This window comes from Anabrus simplex, chromosome 2 (assembly GCF_040414725.1).
Source record: "Anabrus simplex isolate iqAnaSimp1 chromosome 2, ASM4041472v1, whole genome shotgun sequence".
NCBI lineage: Eukaryota > Metazoa > Arthropoda > Insecta > Orthoptera > Tettigoniidae > Anabrus > Anabrus simplex.
The window spans coordinates 1011249406-1011270820 of NC_090266.1; the positions used below are offsets into that span (position 1 = coordinate 1011249406).

Genomic DNA, 21415 nt, shown 5'->3' on the forward strand with positions numbered 1-21415 from the left:
CCTATAAGGAACTCCAACTTTAGGAGTTAACTGAGTGTGTTACTCAATGAATTACTGTATGGAAAAAGAGCTTCAATTCATTCGTAGCCTTACTGCGTCCAGCTACACTGTAATAGTCCAACTGTAGCTACCGTCTCAAGTAAGAATAAATTTAGGAAAGTTACACAATGTGTTATCCTCATCCAGTATTTACCTATTTGACTATTTGTGTGTACTGTATATTGAAGCTAAATATCATACATAAATGAACGTTTCTGCATAAATACTTACGTGATGTAAAGTTACAGGAAAAACTTTTAGGCCGTTGTCTGTTTTGATATCTATTCAAATTAAATTCTACCGGTTTGAGGAAACGTATTAGGCCCTATACTTAATTACCATTACCTGTGTCTCGTTGTGGAAAATCATTTTTGGTCGACCACCCTATTAAGTCCCTTAACTGAAATCTCATCTGGAATTCAAAGAAATTTTGAATAACGCTCTCCCTCTAAGAGCCACGAGAACTGAAGTTCTCTACATTTTTATCCTTTGTCCTTTGCAAGTATCGTCCTTCGTTGTCAATATGTCTGCTAGGAGATTTCATAGAATCTTATGGAATAATGTAATCATTCGTTCATACACTCAATTTCACAGCTTAAGGACCGATGACTTTCTAAGCATTCGTGCGATGACCACTCAACGACGAGTATGCCGTAACGATTAATGCATGACTATTTAATCTGAAATGGGACTTTTACTGTGATTCGGGCATTATCAAATAGTTCAGAGCAGTCAAAACTGAAATCAGATCATACCCTCCAGTCCAGCCTAAGAGAACTGTTCCGAAGCACACATGACAGCCAATACGGTGGCCTGTAACAATTCTCCTAATCAGTAGCACTACTGATGAAAGGTAATCGATTTAAAATCAACCGACATGTATGCGGCCGATTCATTCCAGTAAAGAAAGAGTACAAGTGTAGAAAGTGTTTGTGCTGGCTTCCATTGTGCTGTAGAACGTTACCCAAGAGGCTGTGACATTGAAGAACCCGGTTCTTTTCATTCAGTTGGGTTTTTATAAACGAATTTATCACATCACAGATCGCCACTACATTCTCAAGTCACCCCGAACCCTAATGCAAACCTTGCCGGAGGGAAGATTTAGTTTAGTAACATGGGTTTGATGGATCGTGGTCAAATTAACACTCTCCCCCTCGCACACCAAAACGGTGGCCGGGGAATCACGTTACAGTGGTAAGGGCCAATGAAGTCAGCAGAGCTAAGATCAGAGTAGACGCGCCGCAGCGAATAGCGCAGCCCCTCACTGAAACAGACAAAAGGAACAATTCTATAATGACAAAACAGATAACGTATTACAGTAGGTAAATAAAGTAAATGTTCCATAGAAGAGACAGTAAGTTTATACATAACATGCATTATAGACCGTAATGCCTTTCAGTGTTCAGTCTGCAAGCCTCTGTGAACTTACTAAGCGTCGCCGCAATCCTCTATTTGCAGCTAGTTAGAAGCTGAGTATAACCATCTAAAATCGTGTAGGTCATAGGAGACTACTTCTTCTTCTTCTTCTGCTTCTTAATATGTTTACCCTCCAGGGTCGGTTTTTCCCTCGGAATCGGCGAGGGATCCCACCTCTACCACCTCTAGGGCAGTGTCCTGGAGTTTCAGACTTTAGGTCGGGGGATACAACTGGGAAGAATGACCAGTACCTCGCCCAGGCTGCCTCACCTGCTATGCTGAACAGGGGCCTTGTAGAGGGATGGGAAGATTGGATGGAATAGGCAAGGAAGAGAGAAGGAAGCGGCCGTGCCCTCAAGTAAGGTACCGGGATTTGCCTGGAGGAGAAGTGGGAAACCACGGAAAACCACTTCCAGGATGGCTGAGGTGGGAATCGAACCCACCTCTACTCAGTTGACCTCCCGAGGCTGAGTGGACCCCGTTCCAGCCCTCATACCAGTTTTCAAATTTCGTGACAGAGCCGGGAATCGAACCCGGGCCTCCAGGGGTGGCAGCTAATCACGATAACCATTACACCACAGAGGCGGACTCATAGGAGACTACTGGCAAAAAAGAGTGCAATAGGACTTGACAAAAGAATGACTGAATGGGTGACGATGTTTCTAGAAAATAGAACTCAGAGAATTAGATTAGGCGAAGCCTTATCTGTCCCTGTAATAATTAAGAGGAGAATTCATCAAGGGAGTATTATTGGACCTTTAGGTATTCTTATACAGGGTGAAGCAAAATTCGCACACTCGGGCGTCGCAGCGCGACTCCTCACATGCCAGCAATTAAAAAAATGTCTCTCACAAAAGTTCGTCCTCCGAGTATATCCGGGAGAAAAAGGACGTTGATGATTGGCAATCTGGCAACACTGTAACCACATGTTGGATAACTACCTCCGTCAGCACACACACGTCGTGCTGTACAGTTGGTGTAGTAGATAGAGTTTGGGGTTAGCACGCAGGAGTTCGAGGGGTCGATCCTGGGTTGAGGAGTATTTTTTTTTATTTCGTAAATGTAGTCCACGTGTTATGGTATCTGGCATCTTAATCGTCAACAGCGATTGCAGCGGGTCCTGTAGAAACCATTTGCACTTACATACTACGATCCTAGAAATGGACGAGCATTCGTTTTCATTGGTGAGCTTTCGTCGCTGTGAGACCTATCTGTGTCGGTGCGACGTAAAGCATCATCATCATCATCATCATCATCATCATCATCATCATCATCATCATCATCATCATCTGTTTACCCTCCAGGTTCGGTTTTTCCCTCGGACTTAGCGAGGGATCCCACCTCTACCGTCTCATGGGCAGTGTCCTGGAGCTTCAGACTCTTGGTCGGGGGATTCAACTGGGGAGTATGACCAGTACCTCGCCCAGGCGGCCTCACCTGCTATGCTGAACAGGGGCCTTGTGCGACGTAAAGCAAAATTTAAAAAAAACAATTGGTGAGCTTTGAAAGACGCCCTTTTCACGTCGTCGGCGTGAATTTATTCGCACCACTTCATCTACTAGATGCTTTACAACGTGTTCAGCGTTACTAAATTTTGTAAATGTAGGATAAATGTGACCTAAGAAACTGTGTCTTACTGTATTATTGTATGTAATGTCCGATAGAGTCCGCCTCTGTGGTGTAGTGGTTAGCGTGATTGGCTGCCACCCCCGGAGGCCCGGGTTCGATTCCCGGCTCTGCCACGAAATTTGAGAAGTGGTATGAGGGCTGGAACGGGGTCCACTCAGCCTCGGGAGGTCAACTGAGTAGAGGTGGGTTCGATTCCCACCTCAGCCAACCTGGAAGTGGTTTTCCGTGGTATCCCACTTCTCCTCCAGGCGAATGCCGGGATGGTACCTAACATAAGGCCACGGCCGCTTCCTTCCCTCACCCTTGCCTATCCCTTCCAATCTTCCCATCCCTCCACAAGGCCCCTGTTCAGCATAGCAGGTGAGGCCGCCTGGGTGAGGTACTGGTCATTCTCCCCAGTTGTATCCCCGACCAAGAGTCTGAAGCTCCAGGACACTGCCCTTGAGGCGGTAGAGGTGGGATCCCTCGCTGTGTCCGAGGGAAAAGCCGACCCTGGAGGGTAAACAGATGATGATGATGATGATGATGATGTCCGATAGAAATTAGCAAATAAAAAGTGCGCCTCCACCCAGGATCGAAACCTCCGACCTCCTGCATGCTAACCCAAAACGCTATCCACTGCACCAAGTGTACTGCACGACTAATACGTGCTGACAGAGGTAGTTACTCTACATGTGGTTACAGTGTAGCCAGATAACACTCGCAGAAAGATCTTTTGTGATAGGCATTTTTTTGTTGATGACATGTGAGGAGTCACGCTGCGACGCCCGAGTGCGCGAATTTCGCTTCATCCTGTATACTGTATATCATGACATGTGTAAAGGAGTGGAATCAGAGATAAGTATTTTTGCAGATGATGTTATTCTGTGCAGAGTAATAAATAAGTTACAAGATTGTGAGCAACTGCAAAAGGACCTCGATAATGTTGTGAGAGGGACAGTAGGCAATGATATGATGATAAACCAGGTTAAAAGACAGGTTGTGAGTTTCACAAATAGGAAAAGTCCTCTCAGTTTTAATTACTGCGTTGATGGGATGGAAGTTCTTTTTGGAGATCATTGTATGTACCTAGGTGTTAATATAAGGAATGATCTTCATTGGGGTAATCGCATAAATATGATTGTAAATAAAGGGTACAGATCTCTGCACGTGGTTATGAGGGTATTTAGGGGTTGTAGTAAGGATATAAAGGAGAGAGCATATAAGTCACTGGTAAGACCTCAACTAGAGTATGGTTCCCGTATACGGGACCCCCACCAGGAATACTTGATACAAGAAGTGGAAAAAATCCAAAGGAAAGCAGCTCGATTTCTTCTGGATGATTTCTGTCAAAAGAGTACCGTTAAAAATGTTGCAAAGTTTGGGATGGGAAGACTTGGGAGAAAGGAGACGAGCTGCTCGACTAAGTAGCATGTTCCGAGCTGTCAGTGGAGAGATGGCGTGGAATGACATCAGTAGACGAGTAAGTTTAGGTGGTGTTTTTAAAAGGAGGAAATATCACAATGCGAAGGTAAAGGTGGAAATCAAGAGGACAAATTGGGGCAAATATTCGTTTATAGGAAGGGGAGTTAGGGATTGGAATAACTTGCCAAGAGAGATGTTCAATAAATTTCCCATTTATTTGCAATCATTTAAGGAAAGGCTAGGAAAACAACAGATAGGGAATATGTCACCTTAGACTGCCCTAAATGCAGATCAATAGTGATTGACTGATTGATTGATTGTCATCCTGGTCTCCCTCTACTTCTCTTACCCTCCATAACAGAGTCCATTATTCTCCTTGGTAACCTATTCTCCTCCATTCGCCTCATATGACCCCACCAACAAAGCCGGTTTATGCGTACTGCTTCATCCATCAAGTTCATTCCTAACTTAGCCTTTATCTCCTGATTCTGAATACACTCCTTCGATTGTTTCCACCTGTTTAACCAGCAATCAGTCTCACTACTCTCATGTCTCTTACTTCTAACTGATGAATAAAATATCCTGATTCCACCCAGCTTTCGCTCCTGTAAAGAAACTTTGGTCTGATACAGACCTATGTAAAGATTGTTTCATACAGGAGCTGACATCCTTCTTACAGTATACTGTTGATCGCTACTGCGAGCTCACTGCATTAGCTTTACTGCACCTTGATTCAATCTCACTACATTATAGTATCCTGGGAGAACAAATATCCTTAATACTTCAAATTATCTACCACTTCCAACTTTGCATCACCAATCTGACATTCAATTCTCTTGAATTTCTTAACTACTGACGTTAATTTAGTCTTCGAAAGGCACATTTTCATACCATACTCATTGCACCTATTTTCAAATTCCAAGACATTAGACTGCAGGATTTCGGCACACTCTGCCAACCAAATCGTCAGTATAAGCCAGACTGCTTACAACATTTCCATCTACCTTAATCCCTCCCTGCCACTTTATACCTTTCAGCAGATGATCCATGTAATCTATGAACAATACAGGTGAAAGATTACAGCCTTGTCTAACCACTGCAATTACCTTAAACCAAGAACGCATTCTACTGTCAATTCTCACTGCAGCCCAATTGTCAACATAAATGCCGTTGATTGATTTTAATAATCCACTCCTAATCCCATTGTCTCCCAGTATGGGGAACAAGTTTTCCCTCTGCTCTCTGCCATATGCTTTCTCTAGATCTACGAAACTAAAACACAACTGTCTATTCTTCTCGTAGCAGTTTTCAATTACCTGGCGTATACTGGCAATCTGATGCTGACATCTCCTCTGTGGTCTGAAACAACACTGGTTTTCATCCAACTTCTTCTCAACCACTGATCGCACCCTGCCTTCCAAGATGCCAGTGAATACTTTGCCTGGTACACTAAAGAATGAGATACCTCGATACTTTTTGCAATCCTTCCTGTTCGCTGGCTTATAGATACCGTAGGTGCAATTACTGCTTTTATCCAATCTGAAGGTACCTTACCAACACTGCACGCTAACCTTACTACTCTATGAACCCATTTCATCCCTGCCTTTCCACTATACTTCACCATATCAGGTCTAATTTCATCTATTCCTTCTGCTTTATGACAATGGAATTTATTTAACATCCTTTTCACCTACCCAAGTGTAATTTCACCTACATCATTCTTCTCCTCCCCATGAGCTCTGTTGTTCGTCACACTACCAGGAAGTACTATATTTTACGTTGAGAAGATTTTCAATATATTCCCTCCACCTGTCCAGTGATTCCATGGGATCTATTATGAGTTCACCTTAATTACCCAAAACACTGTTAATTTCCTTACTCTCTCCCATCCTAAGATTCTTAATTTCTGTCCAGGAAGGTTTCGCTATTGCTTTAACTAGCCCTTCCACGTTATTACCGAAATCTTCCCACGACTACTTTTTGGATTCAACAACTATTTGTTTCGCTCTGTTTTTCTTTTCACATAAGTACAATTCCCTGTCTGCATCAGCCCTTGTTTGGAGCCATTTCTGATAAGCCTTTGTTTACGTTTACAAGCCGTTCTCACTTCATCATTCCACCAAGATGTTCGCTTTTCCCCGTAATTTTTTTTGTAAATTTTGATGTCTCTTGAACTCAATAAGGAGCATTGTAATGAAGTAGGCTTTTTCTGAGCCTGTGATTTAGATGGGATTTTTGACTTCAAATTGGCGCGGAAAATGTCGTGCTCTATTGATAAAGTAAAATATCCCTTTACGCACTTGAACGCTATGTATTAATAGTACCACGTGACATACAACCATGGTTAGGTTGCTTTATTAGAGAATTATCATATTCTTAAGCAACTGTAGCACGCAGTTCAATGAGCAACTTGTTGATGCCGATCCCAATATGACTTCTCCAAATAGAGTAACCCCAACAATTCAAGTAGCAAAAGTTCATTTATATCAATCAATCAATCAATCAATCAATCAATCAATCAATCAATCAATCAATCAATCAATCAATCAATCAATCAATCAATCAATCAATCAATCAATCAATCAATCAATCAATCAATCAATCAATCAATCAATCAATCAATCAATCAATCAATCAATCAATCAATCAATCAATCAATCAATCAATCAATCAATCAATCAATCAATCAATCAATCAATCAATCAATCAATCAATCAATCAATCAATCAATCAATCAATCAATCAATCAATCAATCAATCAATCAATCAATCAATCAATTAATCAATCCTGATCTGCATTTAGGGCAGTCACCCCGGTGGCAATTTCCCTATCTCTTGTTTTCCTAGCCTTTTCTTAAATGATTGCAAAGAATTTGGAAATGTATTGAACATGTCCATTGGTAAGTTATTCCAATCCCTAACTCCCCTTCCTATAAACGAATATTTCTCAATTTGTCCTCTTTAATTCTTCCAGGAGCTGACTTCCTTCTTACAGAATACTGTTCATCGCAACTGCGAGCTCACTGCATTAGCTTTACTGCATCTCGATTCTATCTCAGTATATTATAGTATCCTGGGAGAACACACTTACTAAATACTTCAAATTATCTACCTCTTCCAACTTTGCATCACCAATCTGGTCCGACACTTTGAAAAATGAAGTTATCGGCCTAATAAAGACAAGGCCATAAAAGGCGTAAAAATGAAAGTGTACGCTACTTAATCTAGAATTCAGTACATAATGTAGAATTCCGTAGCAAAGCACGATCACTTACGCCATCTATCACTTCAGTTGTTATATATGGGTAGAGTCCATTTGATTTTGATTGGTGTTCTTTGTTGTAGAGTCAGGGAATAAGGAACTACAGTCTAGGCTACATATAATTTTACTTACCCCGGTACCGAGCAATTGGCCATGCGTTTAGGGTCGTGCGGCTGTGGGCTTGCAAGCGGGGGATAGTAGGTTCGAACCCCTCTGCCGGCAGCCCTGTAGATGGTTTTTCAGGTTTTCCGATTTTCACAACAGGCAAATGCTGGGGCTGTACGATAATTAAGGCCACGGCAGATTCCCTCCCATTCCTAGCCATTTCCTACCACATGTCGCCATGGGACCAATCTGTGTCGGTGCAACGTAAAGCAAATTACAAAACAAGTACTCTGGATGGATTGGTAGTTTAGGAGAAGGCGCCTAAAATTTAATTTTCTAATACCTATGTTATTGTCCCTATAACAAAGTTATATGGAATATAACTTCCGATCATTTATGTTTCATGCAGTTTTCCCCTACCGATTATTATATTATTATAAGAGTGGTGATGGTGGTGGTTATTGTTTTCGAAGGAAGTACAACTAGCAGTCATCCTCTATATAACACTAATTAGAGAAAAAATGGAAGAGGTCCGACACTTTGAAAAATGAAGTAATCGGCCTAATAAAGGCCACAAAAGGCGTAAAAATGAAAGTCTCCCTAGGGCTCTGTACGTAATACTGTTGGAGACAGAAGAGTGTTTACCAAGGGAGTTCGGATAGTTTAGATGAAAGTGAGGAGCCTGGCACAAGTAATTGGGAGCAATGCCAGGACTCAGCTAAGGGGCCCGTGGTCGCCAACCCAAGCTCCCTAGTTCAGAGCCTCTGGGGCCCTGCTTAGTCGCCTTTTACGACAGGCAGGGTATGTCGTGGGTGTTATTCTATAACCCCCGCCCACAGGGGGACGACTACGGTGAGAGAATTCATGAATGTAGATTAATGTAACCTTTTGTTTCTTAGTCCATACCAACACGGAGTATTCCTGAAATGGAAATATTCTTCAACCGTGTTAACTGGCGATGGTTTCTGTCATGATTGCCTAAAGGTGTAAAACCGCATGGCGTTAGGTCCATATCGAAAAAGAAAATTGTGAAGGTGATTATAAAAAAGAGAAATATCGTAAAGGAACGATCGCTTGAAGAATAAGACGAGAGGGTGTCATGAAAGAAAAGAGAACTCCCTTTATATTAGATGCCTAATATCACAGAGTCAGAAGAAAACTAAATGTGAAGGTCTACAATATTGAAAGTTCATAAAACTGAACTCCAAAAACATTCCATTGACCATTCTTTGTTGTGATATGCTTTGTCTCTTTTGCTGCCACTCATCTCCGATAGATGGGTTTACTGTTGCGTACCGTGTATGACAGTCTGCCTGAATATTGGCGGTGAGTAGCTGGGGAGTTAGATAACGTTCTTCCTTAGCATGCCATTCTTCTGGTGCATAAATTTTCTGGCACTATTGGTATGTAACACAGTGGTTCGCCATAGTATTCAGCCTATTCGAACCCTACTCTGAGGCGTTGATTGGAATGAGCACTCAATCAAATCAGTCAATACTGATCTGCATTTAGGGCAGTCGCCCAGGTGGCAGATTCCCTCTCTGTTGTTTTCCTAGCCTTTTCCTAAATGATTTCGAAGAAATTGGAAATTTATTTAACATCTCCCTTGGTAAGTTATTCTAATCCCTAAGTCCCCTTTCTATAAACGAATATTTGCCCCAGTTTGTCCTCTTGAATTCCAACTTTATCTTCATATTGTGATCTTTCCTACTTTTATAAACGCCACTCAAACTTATTCGTCTACTAATGTCAGTCCACGCCATCTCTCCGCTGACAGCTCGGAACATACCACTTAATCGAGCAGCTCGTCTTCTTTCTCTCAATTCTTCCCAACCCAAACTTTGCAAAATTTTTGTAACGCTACTCTTTTGTCGGAAATCACCCAGAACAAATCTAGCCGCTTTTCTTTGGATTTTTTCCAGTTCTTGAATCAGGTAATCCTGGTGAGGGTCCCAAACACTGGAACCATACTCTAGTTGGGGTCTTACCAGAGACTTATATGCCCTCTCCTTTACATCCTTACTACGACCCCTAAACACCCTCATAACCATGTGCAGAGATCTGTGTCCTTCATTTACAATCCCTTTTATGTGATTACCCCAATGAAGATCTTTCCTTATATTAACAGCTAGATACTTACAATGATCTCCAAAAGGAACTTTCACCCCATCGACGCAGTAATTAAAACTGAGAGGACTTTTCATATTTGTGAAACTCACAACCTGAATTTTAACCCCGTTTATCAACATACCATTGCCTGCTGCCCATCTCACAACATTTTCGAGGTCACGCTGCAGTTGATCTCAATCTTGTAAGTTATTTATCACTCTATAGAGAATAACATCATCCGCAAAAAGCCTTACCTCCAATTCCACTCTTTACTCATATCATTTATATATATAAGAAGACATAAAGGTCCGATAATACTGCCTTGAGGAACTCCCCTCTTAATTATTGCAGGGTCAGATAAAGCTTTGCCTACTCTAATTCTCTGATATCTATCTTCTAGAAATATAGCAACCCATTCAGTCACTCTTTTGTCTAGTCCAATTGCACTCATTTTTGCCAGTAGTCTCCCATGATCCACCCTATCAAATGCTTTAGACACGTCAATCGCGATACAGTCCATTTGACCTCCAGAATCCAAGATATCTGCTATATCTTGCTGGAATCCTACAAGTTGAGCTTCAGTGGAATAATCTTTCCTAAAACCGAACTGCCTTCTATCGAACCAGTTATTAATTTCACAAACATGTCTAATATAATCAGAAAGAATGTCTTCCCAAAGCATACATACAATGCACGTCAAAACTTACTGGTCTGTAATTTTCAGCTTTATGTCTATCACCCTTTTCTTTATAAACAGGGCTTACTATAGCAACTCTCCATTCATCTTGTATAGCTCCTCCGACCAAACAATAATCAAATAAGTACTTCAGATATGGTATAGATGGGAGCTCAAGAGAAGAGTTTCGCTAGGAATGTGGCCGGGAATGCGTTAGCCCTCGCTTCGCCTCTCGTCCCTGGCTTATCGTCACCAAGCTGGTGTATGTACTTGCGTTTCTGAAAACGTTCGCCCTCGCAGTCGCAGTGTCCTCATGTGGTCTCCTCCTGCAAGGCACTTGATGTATTTTTGTATACCGCAGGTGGGCAAAATTATTCATTTATTAATAGACTACAGCTGACCAGCGAAATATTAAGACAAGGCAGTTTCCAACTAACAGTAATCTAGGTTAATTTCCAGTGACACTGGGTATTTATGCCATCTTCAGAATTAGATTTTATCACTGGCAGAGTCCATCTTCAAGATGCAAATCGAAAGAGCTTCTGTTATTATTTTTTATTTTAATGTATATACTGTATTAATTATTATAATACTTTTTACATATTTTTACAAAATGATCGCCAACGTCCGATGACGGTTACATTACTAGAAGAAGACGATATTTATTTCCTGTATTTCAAATGTAGTAATTTTCATGAAGTGGACTAAAGGCAGGTTAATTTCGTTCGTCAGTGTGCCGAGTTACGAATGCATTCTCTCTCAAACACATGTCCCGGCAAGTTCGTTACGTGAAGAAAATAATAATAATAATAATAATAATAATAATAATAATAATAATAATAATAATAATAATAATAATAATAATAATAATAATAATAATAATAATAATAAACCAGATTGAATATGTGCGCGTATAACAATTTTATGATTACAATCCAATCATTCAACTCATCCAAACATGCAGTCAGTCATTCACTCATTCAGCCATTCAGTTAATATATAATGTCTATTGTAAGCTAAGGAGAAATATGTTCGGACTCTTAAAACAAATTACACTAATAGGAGTACCGGTAAGACACGTGTTGTCCTAGACAATATAACACTGTTAATGTTTAGCCTCTTCAGTCCTGAGGTACACATATGTTTACAAAACTATGAAATAAAATAACATTTAAAACAATAGTCTGTAGGCCTAAATTAGCTTAATCAATCCTTGTGTCCCTATGTCACTTTTCTTGGTGACACACAAAACTATGAAATAAAGTAACATTTAAAACAATAGTATGTAGGCCTAAATTAGCTTAATCAATCCTTGTGTCCCTCTGTCACTTTCCTTGATAGGCAAAACTATGAAATAAAATAATATTTGAAACAATAGTCTGTAGGCCTAAATTATCTTCAACAATCCTTGTGTCCCTATGTCACTTTTCTTGGAGACACACAAAACTGAATGAGGGTCCCGGGTTCGATTACCGGCCGGGTCGGGGATTTTAACCTTAATTGGTTAATTCCATTGGCTCGGGGGTTGGGTGTTTGTGCTGTCCTCAACATCCCTGCAACTCACACACCACACATAACACTATCCTCCACCACAATCATACGCAGTTACCTTCACATGGCAGATGCCGCCCAACCTCATCGGAGCGTCTGCCACACGAAATTATTATTATTATCACATTCTTGGATAACATGTCTGATAACCTCCCTAGCTTCGCTGTGGATAGTCTTTCCTTTCTTCAGGCAGGGTTCCATAATAGTAATACAAAGTAGCACTATAATAACATAAATGTTTTATAACACAGTTATGTAAGTCTCAATATATAAATCGCTGTAAAACACTTACAACACACAGACACGATCAACATTACCGAACTGTTCGACTGGCCATTTGTATCATCAAAGGGAGACTGGCTGCTGGCTGGCTGGCTGACGATACTTTTAGGAAGAGCCATAGCCGAGACGACAGAGAGAGGAAGCTGCTCCCCCGTGTCCCACCTCACGTCCCGCTAGTCTTCTCTTCAGCTCGCATCTATACTATATCCCAACCCATTGTCTTTAGTATATCCCCAGATATCTGATCAATTCCAGTCGCTTTTCTAGTTTTCAGGTTTTGTATCTTATTGTAAATGTCATTATTATCATATGAAAATTTTAATACTTCTTTGGCCTTAATCTCCTCCTCTATATCGATATTATCCTTGTAACCAACAATCTTTACATACTGCTGACTGAATACTTCTGCCTTTTGAAGATCGTCACATGCACACTCCCCTTGTTCATTAAATATTCCTGGAATGTCCTTCTTGGAACCTGTTTCTGCCTTAAAATACCTATACGTACCATTCCATTTTTCACTAAAATTTGTATGACTGCCAATTATGCTTGCCATCATGTTATCCTTAGCTGCCTTCTTTGCTAGATTCAATTTTCTAGTAATTTCCTTCAATTTCTCCTTACTTCCACAGCCATTTCTAAATCTATTTCTTTCCAGTCTCCACCTCCTTCTTAGTATCTTTATTTCTCTATTATAATAAGGTGGGTCTTTTCCATTCCTTACCACCCTTAAAGGTACAAACCTGTTTTCGCATTCCTCAACAATTTCATTAAACCCATCCCAAAGTCTGTTTACATTTTTATTTACCGTTTTCCACCGATCATAGTTACTTTTTAGAAACTGCCTCATGCCTGCTTTATCAGCAATATGGTACTGCCTAATAGTCCTACTTTTAAGACCTTCCTTTCTATCACAATTATTTTTAACTACGACAAAAACAGCTTCATGATCACTAATACCGTCTATTACTACAGTTTCTCTATAGAGCTCATCTGGTTTTAACAGCACCACATCCAGGATATTTTTCCCTCTAGTTGGTTCCATCACTTTCTGAATCAGCTGTCCTTCCCATATTAACTTATTTGCCATTTGTTGGTCATGGTTCCTGTCGTTCGCATTTCCTTCCCAATTGACATTTGGCAAATTTAGATCTCCCGCTACAATCACATTTCTTTCCATGTCGTTTCCCACATAGCGGACTATCCTATCAAATAATTCCGAATCCGCGTCTGTGCTACCCTTTCCTGGTCTGTACACTCCAAATATATCAAGTTGCCTATTATCTTTAGAAATCAGCCTTACACCTAGAATTTCATGTGTCTCATCTTTAACTTTTCCGTAGCTTACAAATTCTCCTTTCACCAGAATGAATACTCCCCCTCCCACCATACCTATTGTAACGGTTCAAATCCCGTTACAAGATAATATCTGTATCTTCATTATTATTATGATTATTATTATTATTATTATTATTATTTTATCTGTGATATTATTACTATTATTGTAATTATCATTCTTATTCAATTCAATTCTGCAACGCTTGTCGCTTGCATAATTGTAGTTAAATGTATGCATATATACGTATGTGTAGAATAACACTCAAGACATATAGCCTACTGTGAGAATTGTTATATATATATATATATATATATCAGATATTGGATATGGCATTGCTATATTGTGCAATACTGCTGACTTTTCTGTTAAGTCATCGCCACGTCATGGCTACGTCATCGTGCTCACTTAGCACTGAGCTCAGTTCCTTTGAGTTTCTTAGAGAGCCCCAGGGGATTTCACCATTACATGTAATACTTGTCGCGTATGTGGGAGTAGGTCACGGTTATTTCTGGAGATTACGTAGGTGTGCCATGCAACGTCTATAAAAGGTGGCTGCATATTGTAGCGTCAGTCTTTAGTTAAACGGAAGCAGTACACTGAAGAAGTCAAAATGGATAAGTGAACAGTCATTATTCAATTGGAAGCAGAGGCCCTAAGTCAACGAGTGGGAACGAGATGGAGAAGACTCAGTGAGCCATTAGTCTTTGGTCATTGAGAGAGTGAGGCCAAAGTTGGTCGGTCACTTAGTTGAATATACAAATTTACCAAGAAATCATATGATATGGAGAAGAAGCAGTCACAAGGATGCATCACCAAGTTAGGCGTGACACATCTACAGTAAACACCAGATCTAAGGAATACGTCGTAATTACACTGAAAGTGTTGAAGGTACAGTCAAGTGAAACAGTGAGGAATATATTCTGTATAAATTGTTGAATGTCCGGTCAAGAAGAATTCAAATTCACGCCTAGTTTCTTTCAGTTGCAATGTCATAATTTCATATTATCATCTGTTTTATCGCAACAAGACTCACTATTTTTATATATTATTTAAATAATATATTTTGTTCTATCAAATGAATTTATAGTGTTATTTCAATGACAGTAAAATATCTTAACCTCAAAATTAATGGGGGAACCGAACGCCAATTTTCTTTTCCCAGAACTTATATGGTATGTTGTCAAAAGTAAGCTTATTACCCCACACCCTAGAGATAGTCAAGATTCTCATTCTATTATTGCTGCACTGAGTGGTAGCTGGCGCTCTTCAAATAACGTATGTATAAGTAAGGAGGTGGGAAGTGTGAGTCCAGGGTTCGACGATTGTGTATTTTATTTAATGAATATTAATTTTCATAATTTCCATTTTTAATTCAGAATTTCCGAATTTCCATTTTAAATGGAGAATTTCATATTTTCAATTTAATGCAGTTTAATATGTTTGTAAAGATAGTCGACGAGTCACAAATATCTTACACTATCCTATGTCTACGATACACACTTCAGTGCCGTGAGAAAATTTCTGCATCCATTATATCATTTCTCAGCCATGATTCGACTCCTGTTACAATATATGGTAAATATATATCCATTAAATTACTTAATTCTATTCCTTTCTTTACAATACTTCTACAGTTCATCACTAACAATTTTATGTCATCCTTACTTGACTTCCAGTTCCCTGCTCCCGTATCACAGCTCTCTAGGCCACCCCGTTTCCCTGAGTGTACCTCCCTGTTAACCTTCCAATCAAATTTCCTAACTTATACGTACCACTGCGGTTTAAGAGAAGGCCATCTGACCGCAGATCCCTATCTCCTACCCACCCATTAGGATCTAGAAATTTCACTCCCAGTTTCCCACATACCCACTCCATAGTCTCATTTAAATCCCCAGTCACCCTCCAGTCAGTATCCCTCTTACACAGTATTCCACTAATAACAATCTCCGCTTTCTTAAACTTCACCCGTTCTGCATTTACCAGATCCCACACATCTCCAACTATGTTGGTACTTATATCAGCTTGCCTTACGTTGTGGTACCAACGTGAAACACTACCACCTTCTCCTTCCCCTCCTCCCTCTCTTCTACTTTCCTCAACATATGCCTCAACCTAATTCCTGGATAACATTCTACCCTGGTTCCCTTTCCTCCACACACTTTCCCCACGTGTCTAACGATGGAATCCCCCATGACCAGAGCCTCAACCCTACCCACCTCATTTGATCCCCTCCCCTCCTAGTCAGCCCTATCTTCTCTCACTGCTGCATAAGCTACTTCCTAGTCCCTTTTCTCCTTCCCATGACCCTGTTCCACCTGTCTTTTCCTATCCTTTACTCTACATTCCCCTTTCCTAACTTTTCCCTTCCTCCTACTTCCACACATCTCAGCAACAGTTCCCTGTCCCTCAACTTCCCTCTGTTGTTCTACCCGGAGTGACTCGTACCGATTTCGCACGGACACCTGTCCTGAATTCTGACCGATTTCGCACAGACACCTGGCACTGTGAACACTTAACGGAATAATGGCAGAACAGTGTTTACGGCTTTCTGAGACCAAGTATTTCACGTTCTAGAACTTTGGAATCTTAGATCGGCAGCGTAGTACAGTTGGTTAAATGTCAAAAAATGTACGGTTTTTCATTTGGTGGAATATTTCAATTAATAGTACTGCTTTTCATCGCGACACACCTACTGACGCAATTGCAATGACCTATACTGATTTCAGTTGGGGAAACCACAAATACAGTCTTTCTGAGGATATAAAAATGTAGGTGGAGAGCAAATGTTCGCCTTTATAATGTAAACTGCCCAACTCGAATGTGACTAGCAGTAGGCAAGTGGGATTGCCATCATAATGAAAACTCCCCAAGATGATTGTGAGGTGACCGTGGGCAAGAGGGTCTGCCTTCGGAAAGAAAATTCTCTAACCCAGTATTCACATGAGAAAATAAGTAAAGTGACTTCTCCGTCGCGTTTCTGGGGGTGCGGTTAGGAGCGTGCAGCTGTGAGCTTGCATCCGGGAGATAGTGGGTTCAAATCCCTCTGGCGGCACCCCTGAAGATGGTTTTCCGTGGGTTTCCCATTCTCACACCAGGTAAAAGCTGGGGCTGTACCTTAATTATTGCCACGGCCGCTTCCTTCCCACTCCTAGGCCCTTCCTACCCCATCCTCGCCATAAGACCTATCTGTGTCGTTGCGACGTAAAGCAAATTCCTCTTCCTGGGGTAACGTTAAGAGCTATGCAATTTGATCCGTTCTTACAACGTGTACGCTACTTAATATAGAATTCCGTGGCAAAGTACGATCACTTACACCATCTATCACCTCAGTTCTTATATATGGGTAGAGCTCATCTGGTTTTATCAGCACAGCGTCTAGAACATTTTTTTTCCTCTAGGTGGTTCTATCATTTTCTGATTCAGCTGTCCTTCCGATTTTACATTTGGTATGCTCAGAGGAACCGCTATAATAACGTTCCTATCGCTGTCGTTCCCCACACAGCTGATCACCTTATCAAATAATTCCACATCAGCATCAGCAACCAGCCTTGCCATTCTGTACACCACAAAAACTTCAAGTTGCCGATTATATTTACAGATAATTCTTACACCTCGAATTTCATGTTTCTCATCCGTAACTTTTTCGTAGCTTACTAATTATTCTTGTACTATTATGAATTATCTCTCTACTATCGTTCCTAACCTGCCTCTACGATAAATACTCCAGTTCCGAGAGAAAATTTCTGCACCCATGTTTTCACTTCTCAGCCACGATTCAATTCCTATTATAATATATGGTAAATATGTGTCTATCAGAGTACGAAATTATATTCCTTTCTTTACAATTCTTCTAGAGTTTAACACTAACATCTTTATGTCATCCTTATTTGACTTCATGCTCCCTATACTGTCACCGCTCCCTGGTCAACCCCATTTCCCTGAATGTATCTCCCTATAACTCTTCTAAACAAACCCCTTAATTTATAAGTGCTATCGCGTTTCAAGTGAAGGTCATCTGAGAATAGATCCCTATCCCCTACCCACTCATTAGGATCTGCAAATCGTACTCAAAATTTCCCACGTAAGTTGAGAACATGAAATATTTAGCTATGTGATATATATATATATATATATATATATATATATATATATATATATATATATATAGGCTACCACTAGAAGTAATTACAGGTGTTGCAGAAAGGATGGAATACAATTAACGATAATAAGTCTGTGCTACCGCACTCAGAAAAATATACAAGCTCATGCTGCTGCGGTAATTTATAGAAACGTGCGTCAGAGTAACTCATAATTTAAGTCAACTAGAATTACTCTACATTCAGACTTGCGACGACCCTAAGTAATAACCTTAAACAAGATCAATTCCTCTCTTACTATGTGTCAAATATTATATCACTTAAGAGGTTTTATGCTATGTTCACAACATATCCTAATTTACCTCCTCCACCAGTAATATTAAAAAAATATACCACTTAAGAGATTTCTTCTGCTATTTGTTTTACGTCACACCGACACAGATATGTATTTGGCGACGATGAGAAAGGAAAAGCCTGGGAATGGAAAGGAAGTGTCCGTGGCTTTAGTTAAGGTACAGCCCAAGCATTTGCCTGGTGTGAAAATGGGAAACCACGGAAAACCATCTTCAGAGCTGCCGAGAGTGGGGTTCGAACACACTATCTCCCGAATACTGGATACTGGCCGCACTTAGGCGACTGCAGCTATCGAGCTCGGTCTTAAGAGATTTCATAGTATGTTCACTTCATATGCTAATTTCATTCCTCCACCAGTAATGTTCAGAATTCGCCTTGATGCTATCCCATCAGTGGAACTTAAATGTCACACGGCTCCATCACCTGAATAGAAAGAATCTTTCTAATTTTTAACCAAAGGTAATTTCAACGCTCCCGCATGGCCTAATTATACATGAGGTCGTTGAGTGACGCTCGTAAATCCAAGTTATCCCCTCTTCTATTTTTGACAATGGAATCGTACCGTACTTTCCTCATGACGGAAATACATACACTAGATGCACACTAGTCCGATCCCCAGACTATCTGGAGTCCATCCCTTCTGCTAGAAAACACATACCTAGCCACACAGTTACATATATTACATGGCCAATTGCAGTGAATTAAGTGTGGTTTGATATCCACGAGTATGTGGCTGCTGACAAAATGGGCTCAACACAGTACTAAAGAAATATTTTGATCTTATGTTGTGGCCAGGGGTAACCGGTTGATAGTATAAATATGAATAATATATTGAAAGACATGAAATGAAAATATAGTGTTTAGTTCAGTAAACACATAGTAAGTTGTTTCGCTTATACGTATAGATATGTCGAAATCCGATACAGAAATCATAATTTGCATAACTAAAGTGGTTTTGTTATGAACAGAATCTAAATAAATTCCATACCAAGTACGGTGATCAAACGTGGATCTGGTGGAACATTTCACGTGCTTTCTATGATAGTCTAGTGAAAGGAATGGGTACATGGACGGAGCAAAACTTATACAGTGTTCAACAATGCTGTTCTACAAGAAGGAAACTGAAGGGCATTTGTACAAAACATTATTCTTACGCCAATCAGTTTCCTAGTTGGTTTCACTGTACAGGAGGAAACACTCAATGGACTTACAGTATGTTACGCATAAGCCAGAGCGACTAGCGCTAGCTAGAAACATCAGTTGTAAGGCATAAACTACCATCATAAAATAATTCTAATATATTTCGCACAATTATTAATGGCCTACTACTGATTAATTTTATTACAACTATGATTCATTCACCATAGGCGAATTTGCACAGAATTTAGATTTAAATTATGTAATGCAATTACATAAAAGTTTCCTAGAGAATACGTTAATTCTCTGTTTCCATGATTGCAACTGTGAACGTCAGGCAAATATAGTTTACGAAATTTCGTTCGTAGACAGAATCGTAGGAACGAAATCTATTTCGTTTCAAGATGTATAAGATGACAGTTTTTAAAAATCCTCTAAGCATGCAGTTAAATAATAATAATAATAATAATAATAATAATAATAATAATAATAATAATAATAATAATGTGGCCTCAGCTACCGTGTACAGACATTACAATTTGACGCCATCTGGCTGTCTGCTCGTCAATTTCGACGTTCCGCTCTACGCTAGGCCCACTAGATAGACCAAGCAAACCGAAACTCTCGTGGGCGTCTATGGCTGAGATTTAATGAATTTTGTTGAGTGAATACCAAATGTGCCACCAGAGATCTTTTACATGCCGACATCGTACGGCATGGAGTGTCGAATGGACTTTTTACCGCCCTTCAAAAATCCTACCACCTCTGCCGGGTTTCAACCCCCTATCTTGGGATCCGGAGGCCGACACTCTACCACTGATCTACAGAGGCAGCCAGCTTGCAGTTTATAATTGGACATATAAAGATACTTGGTGTATCCATCCCATATTTCTTAATGATATCATTCCATGGACACTGCACTAACAAATCTGCCGTATATGGGCTTGTTAGACAATGGATAAACGAGTCCTCTTGGAGAAGGACTGAAGTATAGTGAGATTTAGCAGCTCGATTTTTTTCTGCTTCATTTCCGACAAAAGATTGACGTAACAAAAATGTTGCAGTGTTTGGGCTGGGAAGACTTGGGAGAAAGGAGACGAGCTAAGTGGTATGTTCCGAGCTGTCAGTGGAGAGATGGCGTGGAATGATTTTCTTTTTTTTACAATTTGCCTTACGTCACACCGACACAGAGGGGTCTCATGGTGACGATGGGATAGGAAAGGGCTAGTAGTGGGAAGGAAGCGACCGTGGCCTGGTGTAAAAATGGGAAACCACGGAAAACCATCTTCAGGGCTGCCGACAGTGAGATTCGAGCCCACTATCTCCCGGATGCAAGCTCACAGCTGCGCGCCCTTAACCGTGCGGCTAACTCGCCCGGTGAAATGATATCAGTAGACGAATAAGTTTGAGTGGTGTCTTTAAAAGTAAGAATGATCACCATAGGCGAATTTGCACAGAATTTAGCTGTAACTTGTGTAATGTAATTATATACAAATTTCCTAGATAATAAGTTAATTCTCTGTTTCCATGATTGCAGCTGTGAACGTCATCAACAATGCTATTCTAAAAGAATAGGTATTTTTTAAATTACATTTTAGGCGCCTTCCCCTAAACTACCAACTACCAATCTATCCAGAGGTTTTTTTTTTTAATTTGCTTTAAGTCGCACTGACATACATTGGTCTTATGGCGACATGGAGTAGGAAAGTTCTAGGAGTGGGAAGGAATCTGCCGTGGCCTTAATTATCGTACAGCCCCAGCATTTACCTGGTGTGAAAATGGGAAACAACTAAAAACAAACTACAGGGCTGCCGACAGAGGGATTCGAACTCACTATCCCCCGATTGCAATCCCAAAGCCGCGTGACCCTAATCGTATGGTCAATTGCTCGGTACCGGGGTAAGTAAAATTATTTATAGCCTTGACTGTAGTTCCTTATCCCCTGACTCTACATAGAGATTTTCATTAAATTGAGTTTACTAATTGTCTAGTGGGTCAGCGTTGATATGGACTTT

General features: G+C 40.3%; 1 protein-coding gene across 1 annotated transcript in view; it reads right to left on the reverse strand.

Moving 5' to 3' along the window:
* Positions 1-493: 493 nt before the first annotated feature.
* LOC136863761 (uncharacterized) overlaps positions 494-21415 on the reverse strand; it is a 558429-nt gene continuing 537507 nt past the window's right edge. Inside the window, exon 6 of the mRNA XM_067140113.2 lies at positions 494-1303. Within this exon, the coding sequence (XP_066996214.2) occupies positions 1221-1303 (83 nt within the window). The 3' untranslated portion in view covers positions 494-1220. The remainder of the gene's footprint in view (positions 1304-21415) is intronic.